This window comes from Bison bison, unplaced genomic scaffold (genome assembly GCF_000754665.1).
Source record: "Bison bison bison isolate TAMUID 2011002044 unplaced genomic scaffold, Bison_UMD1.0 scf7180017864371, whole genome shotgun sequence".
Lineage (NCBI taxonomy): Eukaryota > Metazoa > Chordata > Mammalia > Artiodactyla > Bovidae > Bison > Bison bison.
Genome location: NW_011494943.1, coordinates 1,835,240 through 1,847,969, shown reverse-complemented (window position 1 = coordinate 1,847,969; position 12,730 = coordinate 1,835,240). Strand labels below are relative to the sequence as shown.

Here is a 12,730-nt window from a genome sequence, read left to right as displayed (position 1 = left end):
TAAACTCCAGGAGTTGGTGATGGACAGGGAGGCCTGGCGTGCTGCGATTCATGGGGTCGCAAAGAGTCGGACACGACTGAGCGACTGAACTGAACTGAACTGAACGCCTGTAATTTGCCCAATATTGTACAGCACTTATGGGGCTTCCCAGGTGGCTCAGTGGTAAAGAATCTGCCTGCCAATGCAGGAGACGTGAATTCGATCCATGGGTCAGGAAGATCCCCTGGAGAATGAAATGTTACTCTTACACTTAAAAAAAAATGCTTATCATAGCCCTCAAGTCCTAAACTAGATGACCGTAGAGCTAAGGACTTGACTGAAGCTCTCTGACTCCCAAAATTAAGCTTTTTCTACCAAAAGTAGAAGACTTTCCCCTGCAAGGCTCTAAGATTCTAGGCACACACACCAGAAATCCGCTGGGACAAGTTTTTCTTCCAAGTGGGTCACCAGTGATAACCGAAAGTGAATGCATTTTGCAGTGCAGGCTGCTCACCAATCATTCAAACATCACACTCCCTAAGAGCACCACGGACACCTTTAGAACCAAACAGAAAGGGAGATAAGCAAAGCAGAGTACGGAACAGCCTGTTCTCGGACGCCAGCAAGCTAGTGGAAAAACAAACAGACTCTGCTGAAAATTAATAGGAAGGCAGAGACCTACCGAAGAAATGTTGTAAGAGGAGCCTCTGTACTTTTTTGGCTTTTTCAATCCCTGATGTACAGAGAAAATGTCAATTTTAAAGAGTAGCTTTAAAAAATGGGTTCCACTTGCTGGAACTGAAAGGATAACATTAAATAAGTAGCTTGGATCATCCCTACTGGGCTTCCCTGTGGCTCAGATGGTAAAGAATCTGCCTGCAATACAGGAGACACTGGTTCAATCCCTGCGTTGGGAAGAGCCCCTGGAGGACGAAATAGCATCCCACTCCAGTACTCTTGCCTGGGAAATCCCATGGACAGAGGAGCCTGGTGGGCTGCAGTCCATGGGGTTGCAAAAAGTCAGACACAATTGAGAGCCTAGTTTCTCTCTGAATGGCTTGTGCTTAACCAATTTGTTCTGGGGGGTCACACTGCCTCACGCAGGATCTTAGCTCCCCAACCAGGGATGGAACCTGAGCCGTCCGCAGTGGAAATGCAGAGTCCTAACCACGGGACCACCAGAGAAGGGCTTGAATGTCTCACTCTTATCATTCAGGCCTCAGATCCAAATTCCCTTGCCCAAAGAGGTAGACCAGTCAATTCAGAAGGTTGTTGCTGTTCAGTCACTCGGTTGTGTCTCTTTGCGAGCCCGTGGACGGCAGCATGCCAGGCCTCCCTGTCCCTCACCATCTCTTGGAGTTTGGCCAAGTTCGTGTCCGTTGAGTCGGTGATGCCCTCTTTTCCTTTTGCCTCCAGTTCCCCAGCAATTCAGAAGGTGGCCCTCACAATGACTGTCTCTCTCCCTGGTTAGTTTCCCTTCCAGCACTTTTCACAAAGGACAGCTTCTCTCTTTAGATATTCACGCACTGACGCTCTGTCCCCACTCCACCCTAACACCCAACACAGCATCTGCAGCCCCACAGGGAACAGCAACAAGTGCTGGATAAACAGAGCCCCAGGCCCCGTCCTGCGGCGCCGACAAAGCACACACCAGGCTCACAGCGAAGGGAGCCGTGTCACCGCCTCGAGTGTGAAAGCAAACAGCCAGCTCCACTTACAAAAACAGACTTTCAGCTAAGATCACAGGAGATAGTTCCTAACTGATTATGCTGAGCTGGGGAGTGAGATGCAAAGATAATAAACACAGTTAATTGAAAACAGATGCAGAGCAGCCCGTCCCCCATGGGTGACTTGACGGAGGGCCCTCAGACTACTCTTCTCGCCAACATGTTATGAGGATAATTTTATATGCCAGAATATGTTCTCATGAGGGGACATCTCTGCCCCCTGAGCAGTCACTCGATGGTCAATCCATCTTGACAAGGAGTCCTGAGGGTCCGTGCTCATTTGCATTTCTGCCCGGGTCTGGTAACTGGTACCGCCCAGCTCTGACTTCATAAATAAGAATCCGTAACAGAGGGACACAGTCTAAGATCCTTGAATAGGGCACCAGAGACACTATAATAGTATCTTTATTGAGTGTTGATTTCCTTCTTGTGCCAAAACTCGCCTCCGGCTGATCGGTTCAAATGATACAACTTGCTAGCAAAGGTGGAGGTTTCTGGTGATCAGACACAGAGCAGATGTCCCCTGAGTGCAAGAATGTTGTTTTTCTAAACAACTGCCCCGCGACTCACAACGGCAGCACACAAACTGCTGAAGCTGCGTCTTTGCAGAGGAGCAGCCGAGAAGCCCAAGTGCACAGAGGCTTCAGAAGCCAAGTTCAAACTCATCAAAGAAAAGCCACGTGCTTTTTTAAGGTGTGGAGAAGATGCCAGGTGCCCGTCCAGCCTCAGGGAGGACAGTTCGATGCCTGGTGTTAACCAGGGCTCCCAGAGGGACACGATGGTGTCTACACCTTAACATTCTCTTCTAATGATCACGTCCAGGACGCTGGGTTTCATATGCAACTTCTCTGGCTTTCAGGGAAGAAATTGAGCTCGCCAGAGATCTTGCCACGTAGTGCTTCTTCAGATGAGCCAACCACAAAATGCAAACGCAAATCACGTCCTCTTTTCTGAGCCTCTAGTGTAAGTGGACACTCTTGATGAATCTCAGAGGCAGCCTTCACCCTGACTCTCTGCTCCTGACCGACTCTGGGTGTCACTGTGGATCTGAGGTGTATTAATCATGCCTCCAACTCTCTCTTCACATAGTTCATATTTTTGATCTACTGCCTTTTATTCTCCTCAACCGTTACCCTATATTTTGTCCTCTACCCATCCATCCATCCATCCACCCAGGCATCCACCCATCCGTCCATCTGTCCAGCCACCCGTTCACCCACCCATTCACCCACTCACCCACCCATCCATCCCTTAACCCAACCGTCTATCCATCCATCCACTCCTCCATCCACCACTCACCCACCCATCCCTCCATCCGTCCACCCACCCAGGCATCCACCCATTGACCCACCCATCTACCCATCCGTCCATCCGCCCATATGAACTTAGCGTCTGTCTCTTGCCAGATACAGTGCTTCGTGCTGGGGGTGCGCTGGTGAACAAGGTGGAGTCTAAGCCCTTGTGGAACAGAGTACCTGACAGTGGAGACAGGCACGAGGATGGACCGTGTATTGCACTTGCGGTCATCACTAGAATGGAGATGCTTGAGAGGGGCTGGGGACCAGAGGGAGGGCAGGTGTACACGGATGGGAGGGAGGCGGGCGGTGTCAGGGACCACTCCATGGAGGACTGGCAAGGAGGAGGCCCCAAGAGGATGGGAGCACGAATGAGGAGAGGGGGAAAGTGTGACATTCCAGGCAGAGTGAGAAACACAGCTCGAGGCACAGAAACCTGGGCCTGGATGCCCAGCACTGGGGGGGGAAGGGGCGGGGAGGAAATGGGCAGGGCTGTCAGGAAGCTCCTGGTGGGTCTTGCCAAGAGGAATGACTTGGAGGTTTGAGGGTGACCCGAGAATTGTGTTTGATATTCCCCCAAAATAACCTTCTTTTCAACTGGTCTGCCTGCAGTGCAGGAGATACAAGAGACATGGGTTGGATCCCTGGATCAGAAAGATCCACTAGAGAAGGAAATGGCACTCCAATGTCCTTGCCTGGGAAATCCCATGGACAGAGGAGCCTGGTGGGTACAGTCCATGGGGTCGCAAAGAGTCAGACACGACTGAATAACTAAATAACAGCAAATATTAAGCTTACCCCATAAAAATGAAATACTAGCTCATAAGAACTATTTTCTTTCATTCATATACATGAATGTGTAATGATATGTGTGTGTACACACACACACATACACGCACGCACGCACCTGCTCTCCGATCGCCCTGCTACTTGGGCACTGGACATGTCTACTCATCTCTCCCTCTACTATGCTGCTAAGTCCCTTCAGTCGTGTCCGACTCTGTGTGACCCCAGAGACGGCAGCCCACCAGGCCTCCCCATCCCTGGGATTTCCAGGCAAGAACACTGGAGTGGGTTGCCATTTCCTTCTTCAATGCATGAAAGTGAAAAGTGAAAGTAAAGTCGCTCAGTCGTGTCCAACCCTCAGCGACCCCATGGACCGCAGCCTTCCAGGCTCCTCCATCCATGGGATTTTCCAGGCAAGAGTACTGGAGTGGGGTGCCATTGCCTTCTCCGCCCTCTACTATATGCAAGGATAAGGGACTGCATCCATCCATTTTCTCTCCAGTTTACATCCTTTTTCCTGAAGTTAGGCTCTCCATTCAGTGCCTTCCACTTAAGCCCACAGGCCAGGCCCCATGTTCAGGGGCAGTTGACGCCCTCAGAGTATTGGCGCTGATGGGGGTTTTGTGTTTAGAGCACCCAGTGAGAGGAGGAAGAAGAAGGAAGCCCTGTCTGAAGAGCAGCCCCGGGCCCTCGGTCAGAGGCTGCTGAAGGGAGAAGGGGCCCAGGTCACGGGCAACAAGACCAGGGATGCCAGCAACGACAAGGCTGCGGAGGACAGAGCTTCTCCTGGCAAGAGAGAGTCCCGGAAGGACACCAGGGGTAAGGCCAGCCGTCCTGGGGAACCTGCGGGCTATTTTCCATTTCAGGAACTGGGGCCCGGGGGCGAGGGTGGAGCTGATGGGATGGGACCCAGGGAATGGAGGCGGGTGAATTCAGGTTATAAAGTTCAAGTTTGCAGAGCTACAGTGCTCAGGACTCAGCGTCCAACCCCCAAGGCTCTCACTTCTGCGTTTAGGTCAAACCCAGGGTTGGGAAAAAGGGGACCAGTCCCAGGGACACCGATGGCCAGGCAGGGCAGGGGGCTCAGCAGCCACAGATTGCAGGTGCCTTGCCCTCAGGGAGAGAGTCTGCTTCTGGCCAAGGACACACGAGCCCTTCCCCAACATGCTGCCTTCATGTCTGGGAACTGGGCTCTTCCCCCAAAGCAGGGACCGAGCCAGGCACACCTCATTCAGGCAGGAAGAGGCCGGCTGCCAACGAGGCATCTCTTCAAGAATGGGGGGCAGACGCATCCCTGGTGACCCAGCAGAGAAGCACGCAGTTTGCAAGGCAGGGGACTCCGGTTCCACTCGCCACGGGGCCACCAAGCCCACCCACCGCGGAGAAGATGCCCCAGGACGCAACGGAGACCAGACACAGCCAAACTTTTAAAAACAGAAGAATGGAGACGTGTCACCTAGTGCCAGCGGCAGACGCCAGAGCGGGGCCGCGGTCGGAAGCGGGAGCTCAGAAGAGAGAGGAAGACAGGGAGGCAAGTCATCTCCGCATTTCCATCTCCTGCTGTAGGCAAGGAAGCCACACCCTCCGCAGAGGTGTCCACGTGATGCTTCTGCTCAGCGTGCCTCCTGGGTGCAGGAGAGAAAAGCGGGGGGTGTTTTTAAGGTGAAAAGTTATCTTCAAGCCTCACTAACTGGATGGCGCAATCGTTTTTGATCATTAACTCAGAGCTGTCACTTATACTGAGTCCCAAACACAGTGACAAATTCCAGTTGCCAGACCCAGGGTTACATAAGTCCTCCTGACTGCCTCCTGTTCCTGCCGTCACACAGAATCAGGAAGGGCTCTTAGTGATGCAGACCCGGCTCACGTCTTGCAAATCGCTTTCTAGTCCCTGAAAGTCTTCTTGGTTTCAGTCACGTGGAAGCCAGTGAAAACTGTGAAGATGTGAACCAGATAAAACTGAGCTTGGAAAGCTTTTGCAAGCTTTGCCAAGTCTGGTCCTGCTCCCCAGCACTGAAACTAGTCCTTAAGAAGCTGTGTGAGGGGACTTCCCTGTGGCCCAGTGGCTAAGGCTCCATGCTCCCCATGCAGGGGGCCTGGGTTCAATCCCTGGTCAGGGAACTAAGATCCCACATGCCACACCTATGACCTGGAGCCACCAAATAAATAAATAAAAACAAACATTAAGAAAAGGGAGATTTGTGGGAAAGGGAAAGACGAGAAATACAGCAAAAGTAGGAGAGAGGAGACAACTTATCTTAGGATAACAACTCCAACTTCGAAGCAAAACAAGTGCAAACTCTTCGTTGCCAACAGAATTCAGGATGAGTGTCAACTTCAAAGGCACAGGAGACAGACATCTGGCTCCTCCTGCCTCCCAGCTCAGACGCCCTCTGAGGGTCTGCACAGGAGCCCACAGTGTCCCAGACCCCTGCACGCAGCCGAGTCGATCCTCCCCGGGCTTCCAACCTTCTCATTCACCTTCCTCTCCATCTCTGCTTCGAGATCAAAGCCTTGGGGTCGTGCACCAGCCATGTGCACAGTCAGCTGCGTGACAGGGACTCTAGGGAGCCTGTAGGGCTCAAAAGTGGGTTCATTCTGTCGTTCACTGTGTGGTGAGCACCCACTCTGCTCCAGACACTGTTTCAGGTGTTGGAAACACCTCAGTGCATGAAAACCAGAGGAGACCGTCCACAACACAAACGCAGAGACCATTCAGATGAGAGACGAGGGTAGCACGGACCTGAGTGGAAACAGTATCAGGTCACCCTCGGAAACACGTGGTGCTCTGGGAAGGAGTTCAAATGGAAGCCCACACAGGTTGGGCTTCCCGGGCGGCTCAGATGTTAAAGAATCTGCCTGCAGTGCAGGAGACCTGGGTTCGATTCCTGAGTCAGGAAGATCCTCTGGAGAAGGGAAGGGCAACCCACTCCGGTATTCTTGCCTGGGAAATCCCATGGACAGAGGAGCCTGGTAGGCTGCAGTCCATTAGGTCATGAAGAGTTGGACATGACTGAATGACTATCCTTTCACTTTCACACATGTTAAATATTATTGTATGTGCCTAGATGCTCTGTTGATAGACTGACAATATATGCGTGATTAATGACATAAAATATATAATTCATACCTTAACATTAAAAAAGGCTTCCCAGGTGGTTCAGTGGTAAAGAATCCACCTGCCAATACAGGAGATGCGGGAAACATGAGTTCAGTCCCTGGGTCAGGAAGATCCCTGGAGGAGAAAATGGCAACCTATCCCAGTATTCCTGCTGGGAAAATCTCATGGAGAGAGGAGCCTGGGGGCTACAGTCCATGGGTCACAAAGAGTTGGACACGACTGATCAACTGAGCATATCATTAAAATAACACACTAATGCAGAGAATGCACTTATGGACCATATTCTATTCTCCAACTCATGTCCAGCCTCTCAGAGCAGTGTGGGCAGAGGGAGAATTTGAACGCCACTTTCATCTACATATGCTCCCATCTGGACCGAATCAGTGACCCCCAAGAAGGTCAGGGCTTGGTCCCAAGGGGCCGGTGGAAGCTTTGGAAGCCGTTGTGGGAGCCTGCAGTTCAGACCATGCGAGCCGGGCTGTGTCTTACTTTCCTCCCACTTGAAAGTGATTAGGACTTTCTTCCATTTGGGGTTTTTTACCCACTTCTGTCCCTGGAAGGCTCCGGAAATTACACAGCAAGTTTTCCAACAGATGCTCCTACAGCGGCTGGCCGTCCCTCACAGCTGCCCGGCTGCCCTCCCCACATGTCGCAAGCCTGACGTGGCACAGCTGAAGGGAGACTCGAGCCCACGGCCCTGCCGCCTGCGGAATGCCCAGCTCCAAAGCCAGGTTGTCTCTCACGGCCTGGGGAGGTGCCTCTAAACCGCCAGGGGTTCCGCCAGGCAAGAGATCCCAGCAGGAGGTACCAGACATGTAAGATGTCAGGGCAGAGTGGTGGGGAGGGGGAGACGGAGAAATGTTCCAGAAGAAACAGCCTTGCTTGGAAAAGTGCGGTTTCAGCAGCGATTTTTGGAACCTCAGTGCAGAGAATGCCAGGAGCGGCTACATTTGGGGAGCGGCTGCATTTGGGGAACCGGCACTCCCCAGCCCCGGAGTCATGTGCAGCATGAAATCTGAACCACAGCCCTTGCGTTCAACCGCCTCTGCTCGGGGGTATCTGAGATCTGGAAGACTGCAGATCAAAGGAGCGCTTGCTCCCGAGTGTCAGGGTCAGGGGAACACAACACTCAGGCCAGCACTGCACAATCCAGCCAACGTGCTCGAGACTAGACGGCTAAGCAGAGCGTGGCTCGGTTTTCTTGAAGAGCAGACGGTTGAACTAGAAAGGAGAGCAGAGAGCTAAGGCTCAGAGAGGGTGAAGGTCCACCCCTCACACATGGCTTTGTCCACCTCATCCTACATCCTGGTGCCCTGGTTCTTCTTGGGCAAAACGGAGCTCACTGTGCTCAGCTTGCAAAGTCACTTCAGTCGTGCCCAATTCTTTGCGACCCTATGGACCATAGCCCTCCAGGCTCCTCTGTCCATGGGCTCCTCCAGGCAAGAATACTGGAGTGGGTTTCCATTCCCTTCTCCAGGGGATCTTCCCCACCCAGGGACCAAACTCGGGTCTCCTGCACTGCAGGCAGATTCTTTACTATCTGAGCCACCAGGATGGGACCATATGTAAACAAGATTGGCGTTCAAATTCTCCCTCTGCCCACACTGCTCTAAGAGGCTGGAGACAAGCTGGAGAGCAGAACATGGTCCATAAATGCATTCTCTGCAGTACTGTTGCTTTTTTTAAACCAAACCTCACCCAAACCTGCCTCCCTGCAGCTTCCTTTGTTGGTTCTAGTTCCGTCCACAGGGTCTGGTCAGACGAGCTTGACCCCCTCTTCTTCATGGCAGCCTTCAGATATGTGAGAGTGACTGCATGTCCCCCGCCAGATTCATTCATCTTCCCTAACCATTCCCACTCCTTTCAGTCATCCCCCAAAAACAAAGAGTGTTTTAGGGTTTCCACACCATCATCACCACTCTCCTCTGAAGGAGCCACAGTGGGTTCAGGTGCCCTTGAGCTGAATTCAAGGGTTCACCTGTAATGAGACCAAGGAGAAAAAACTGGGTCCATTCCCTTCTTGTTCCAGATTCTTTGTCTACTGATGTAGGCGGGGGCTTTGCAGATAGGTTCTCAGTCACTCAGTCATGTCTAACTCTTTGCAACCCCATGAACTGTAGCCTGCCAGGCTCCTCTGTCCATGGGACTTTCCAGGCAAGAATCCTGGAGTGGGTAGCCATTTCCTTCTTCAATCCACTCACACAGTTCAGTTCAGTCCAGTCCCTCAGTCATGTCTGACTCTTTGTGACCCCATGGACGGCAGCAGGCCAGGCCTCCCTGTCCATCACCAACTCCCAAAGCTTGCTCAAACTCATGACTATCGAGTCAGTGATGCCATCCAACCATCTCATCTTCTGTCATCCCCTTTTCTTCCCACCTTCAATCTTTCCCAGCATCAGGGTCTTTTCAAATGAGTCAGTTCTTCACATCAGGTGGCCAGAGTATTGGAGCTTCAGCTTTAGCATCAGTCATTCCACTGAATATTCAGGACCGATTTCCTTTAGGATGGACTGGTTGGATCTCTTTGCAGTCCAAGGGACTCTCAAGAGTCTTCTCCAACACCACCATTCAAAAGCATCAATTCTTTGGTGCTCAACTTTCTTTATGGTCTAACTCTCACATCCATACATGATTACTGGAAAAACCATAGCTTTGACAATATGGACCTTTGTCAGCAAAGTAATGTCTCTGCTTTTTAATATGCTGTATAGGTTGGTCATGGCTTTTCTTCCAAGGAGTAAGCATCTTTTAATCTCGTGGCTGCAGTCACCATCTGCAGTGATTTTGGAGCCTAAGAAAATAGTCTCTCACTGTCTCTACTGTTTCCCCATCTATTTGCGATGAATGATGGGACCAGATGCCATGATCTTAGTCTCCTGAATTAGCAGGCAGCAAATTTGTCCTGCCACCTATTTTCCTAAAGCTTGCAAACTAGGAAGTGTTTTCCTGTTTTTAACTGGTTGACGAAGAAATCAAAAGAGGACTATTTGGTGACGAAGAAGAATGACCTGAAAGTCAAAATGTAGTGCCCACGAATAAAGTTTTATTGGGACACAGTCAGCCTCACCCACTCATCTGCATATTTGCACACTGTCTGTGGCTACTCTGGTGCTGTGATAGACGAGATGGCCCACAAAGACTTAAATGTTTATTATCAGGCCATCAACAGAGAAAGTTCTCCAATCTCCACACTCAAGTCAAAGAATAATCCTGCACAAAGGCAGAAAAGTGAGAGGCTTACTTAAGTCATCCTTTAATAAACCAAATTAAATGACCATGTCAGAGCCCCTAAGAACCTTCTCTACTCAGTTAAACCCCCAGAGCAAGAATCAACTCAACCTGTGTGGCCTCAACTCACAAAAAGTGAACGTGGCCTGAGACACATTCACAAAGCTGGTCACATTCCAGAAAAGCAAATCGGAACATCGTCACCAGGCTTCTGTGGATCTCCTAACAATGCTTTCATTCTGGGCCCTGGGGTGAGGGTCTGCTTCTTTCTCAGCCGCACAAGCCTCCTCCTGGTTATGCTGGGGTCAAACACGGACAGATCAGCCCTGGTCGCGGCCGGAAGGAAGGGGTGCAGTGCCAGGGTCCTCCGCGGTGCCCTTTCTCTCCTCACCCCCCAGGAACAGACTGGAAGCTGCCGGTCCCCCTGGGACCTGTTTATCCACCTTTGGTCTCGAGTCTGAGCTCCGTGAAAGCCCTGGGACGAAGCTGGGAACTGACTCCTCCGACAGCGAACAGGTTCCGGATACACGACGTGAGTCTCCCGAGGGTCCCTTTCCTCCTTCGTCCTTTGCAGACTGAACAGTGAGAACAGGCCCCGTCCAGGGGTGAGCTGAGAGAGTGCTGAGGCCCGTGCAAACCAGAGGGGCAGGAGCGGGTGGTGTCTCCCTCCCCCACGTCCCTGTCCAGCCCTGACACCTGGTGAGGCCAGGGCAGGGGAGAAAGGGAACCCCGAGTGCAGGTCCTAATGCACCCAGCATGACCCTCATCGCGGATCCCTACAGAGAAAAGAAAAGTCCTCAAAACCGGGCAGTCTCCTGATGGTCCTAATGGTTTCTTCCATGTCAGGCCTGGTCTGTTCCTCCCCCCGCCGAAGCAAACTTATGGTTACCAAAGGGAGAGCACTGGCAGGGGAGATAAACTGGGAGCCGGGATGGGCGTTCACACTACTACACAGGAGCACAGGGAACTCTGCCCAAGAGTCTATGATAAACTATGGGGGGAAAGACTCTGAAACATAAAAAGATGCGTGTTTATGTATAACTGAGGGCTTCCCCAGTAGCTCAGATGGTAAAGAATCTGCCTGCAATGCGGGAGACCCGGGTTCGATCCCTGGGTCAGGAAGATCCCCTGGGTCGGAAAGATCCCTTGGAGGAAAAAATGGCAACCGACTTCAGTATTCTTGCCTGGAAAATCAGAGGAGCCTGGTGGGCTACAGTCTGTGGGGTTGAAAAGAGTCGGACACGACCGAGCTACTAACACTTACGTATAACTGAATCACTTTGCCGTACACCTGAATCTAAGACATCGTAAATCAACTACACCCCAAATAAAATTTTAAAATAATAATAATCTGCCACAGAGGTGGGTGGTGAGTGAAGGTCCCATAGAGAGGGGCGGGGTCATCACTAGAGCTCGCGCCCTGACCCTCCAGCCACTGACCCACTGACCCAGCGACACATAGGGGGTTAGGTTTCGTGTGGGGGAGGGTGGGGGCTTGCCCCTTCGATCTGCATCCCGGGGATACAGAAAATGAAGAGAGGTACCCGGAAGCCCAACTCACGCATGAGAGGCCTGAACGAGAGCTGCCCCTTCTAAAAAGCCCCCCGCCTGGTCTCGCCGTGATCCGTGGTGCTCGGGAACCTTTGTTTCTGGGATTCCTCACACAGGTGCATGCGGCCCACCTGCCCCAGCAGGGCCCCTTCCAGAACTTCATGGACATGAAGGCGGAGAAGAGGCTGGCCGGCCGCAAGGAGCGTCGCAGCCGCTTTGGAGACATCAACCCTCACAAGCGCTATCAGTTTGGACAGGTTTTCTGCCCTTTCCAGGCCCTCGCCACCACGGTGAGCAAGCTTTTCTTCTGCACAGGGTTGTAACGTCTTTTAGTGAGAACTGGGAAAAAGCCCAGGGCTTCCTTTCTTTGGAGGGATTCATTAGTCAGTTCCGGCCACAAAACAAATTACCCTAAAGCTCAGTGCTTACGGCGGTAAGCATCTTTGTTTCTCCCTCGCTAGCTTACAGAGAGATAAATTCATTCCACTTTTGCTCACCGCAAGTCCACAGGGTAGGAAGAGTAAGAATTGAGAATAGTCCCAACTGTCACAAGAGACTAAATCCAGTCTACCCACAGGTCTGCACAGATTCAGGGAAAGAGCTGAAGGCAGGTGGCCACGGTTGTGTTCAGAAGCACAGCCATTTCCAGAAGAGGAAGAGGTCTGGGGAGAGGGGGATCTTTTGTGATAAAGGATGATGGTTCCTTCTTCCTCACCAGTCACCTTCAGGACCCAGGTCAATTCAAGTCGGACTGTTCCGGGAGGCAGGTCCTTGGAACTCTTACTGTTACGTCTGTGTGGTACTTCCTAGAGCTGCAGTCTTACCATTCGAAAGTTTGAGTATGCATACGAATCACGTGGGGGACGTCCCTGGTGGCTCAGAAGTAAAGAATCCGCCTGCCAGTCCAGGACACACAGAGACGTGGGTTCAGTCCCTGGGTCGGGAAGACTCCCTGGAGAAGATCATGGCAACCCACTCCTTTATTTTTGCCTGGATAATCCCATGGATAGAGGAGCCTGGCAGGCTATAGTCCATGGGGTTGC

The 12,730-nt window shown here is 51.9% G+C and overlaps 1 protein-coding gene across 1 annotated transcript in view; it reads left to right on the top strand.

The window, feature by feature from the left end:
• The window catches only part of LOC105000290, an 18,200-nt gene extending 5,799 nt beyond the window's left edge, over nt 1–12,401 (top strand). Inside the window, exons 2-5 of the mRNA XM_010856071.1 lie at nt 4,419–4,606; nt 10,535–10,668; nt 11,804–11,977; nt 12,265–12,401. Coding sequence (XP_010854373.1) covers nt 4,419–4,606; nt 10,535–10,668; nt 11,804–11,977; nt 12,265–12,384 — 616 coding nt within the window. The 3' untranslated portion in view covers nt 12,385–12,401. The remainder of the gene's footprint in view (nt 1–4,418; nt 4,607–10,534; nt 10,669–11,803; nt 11,978–12,264) is intronic.
• Nucleotides 12,402–12,730: the final 329 nt, after the last annotated feature.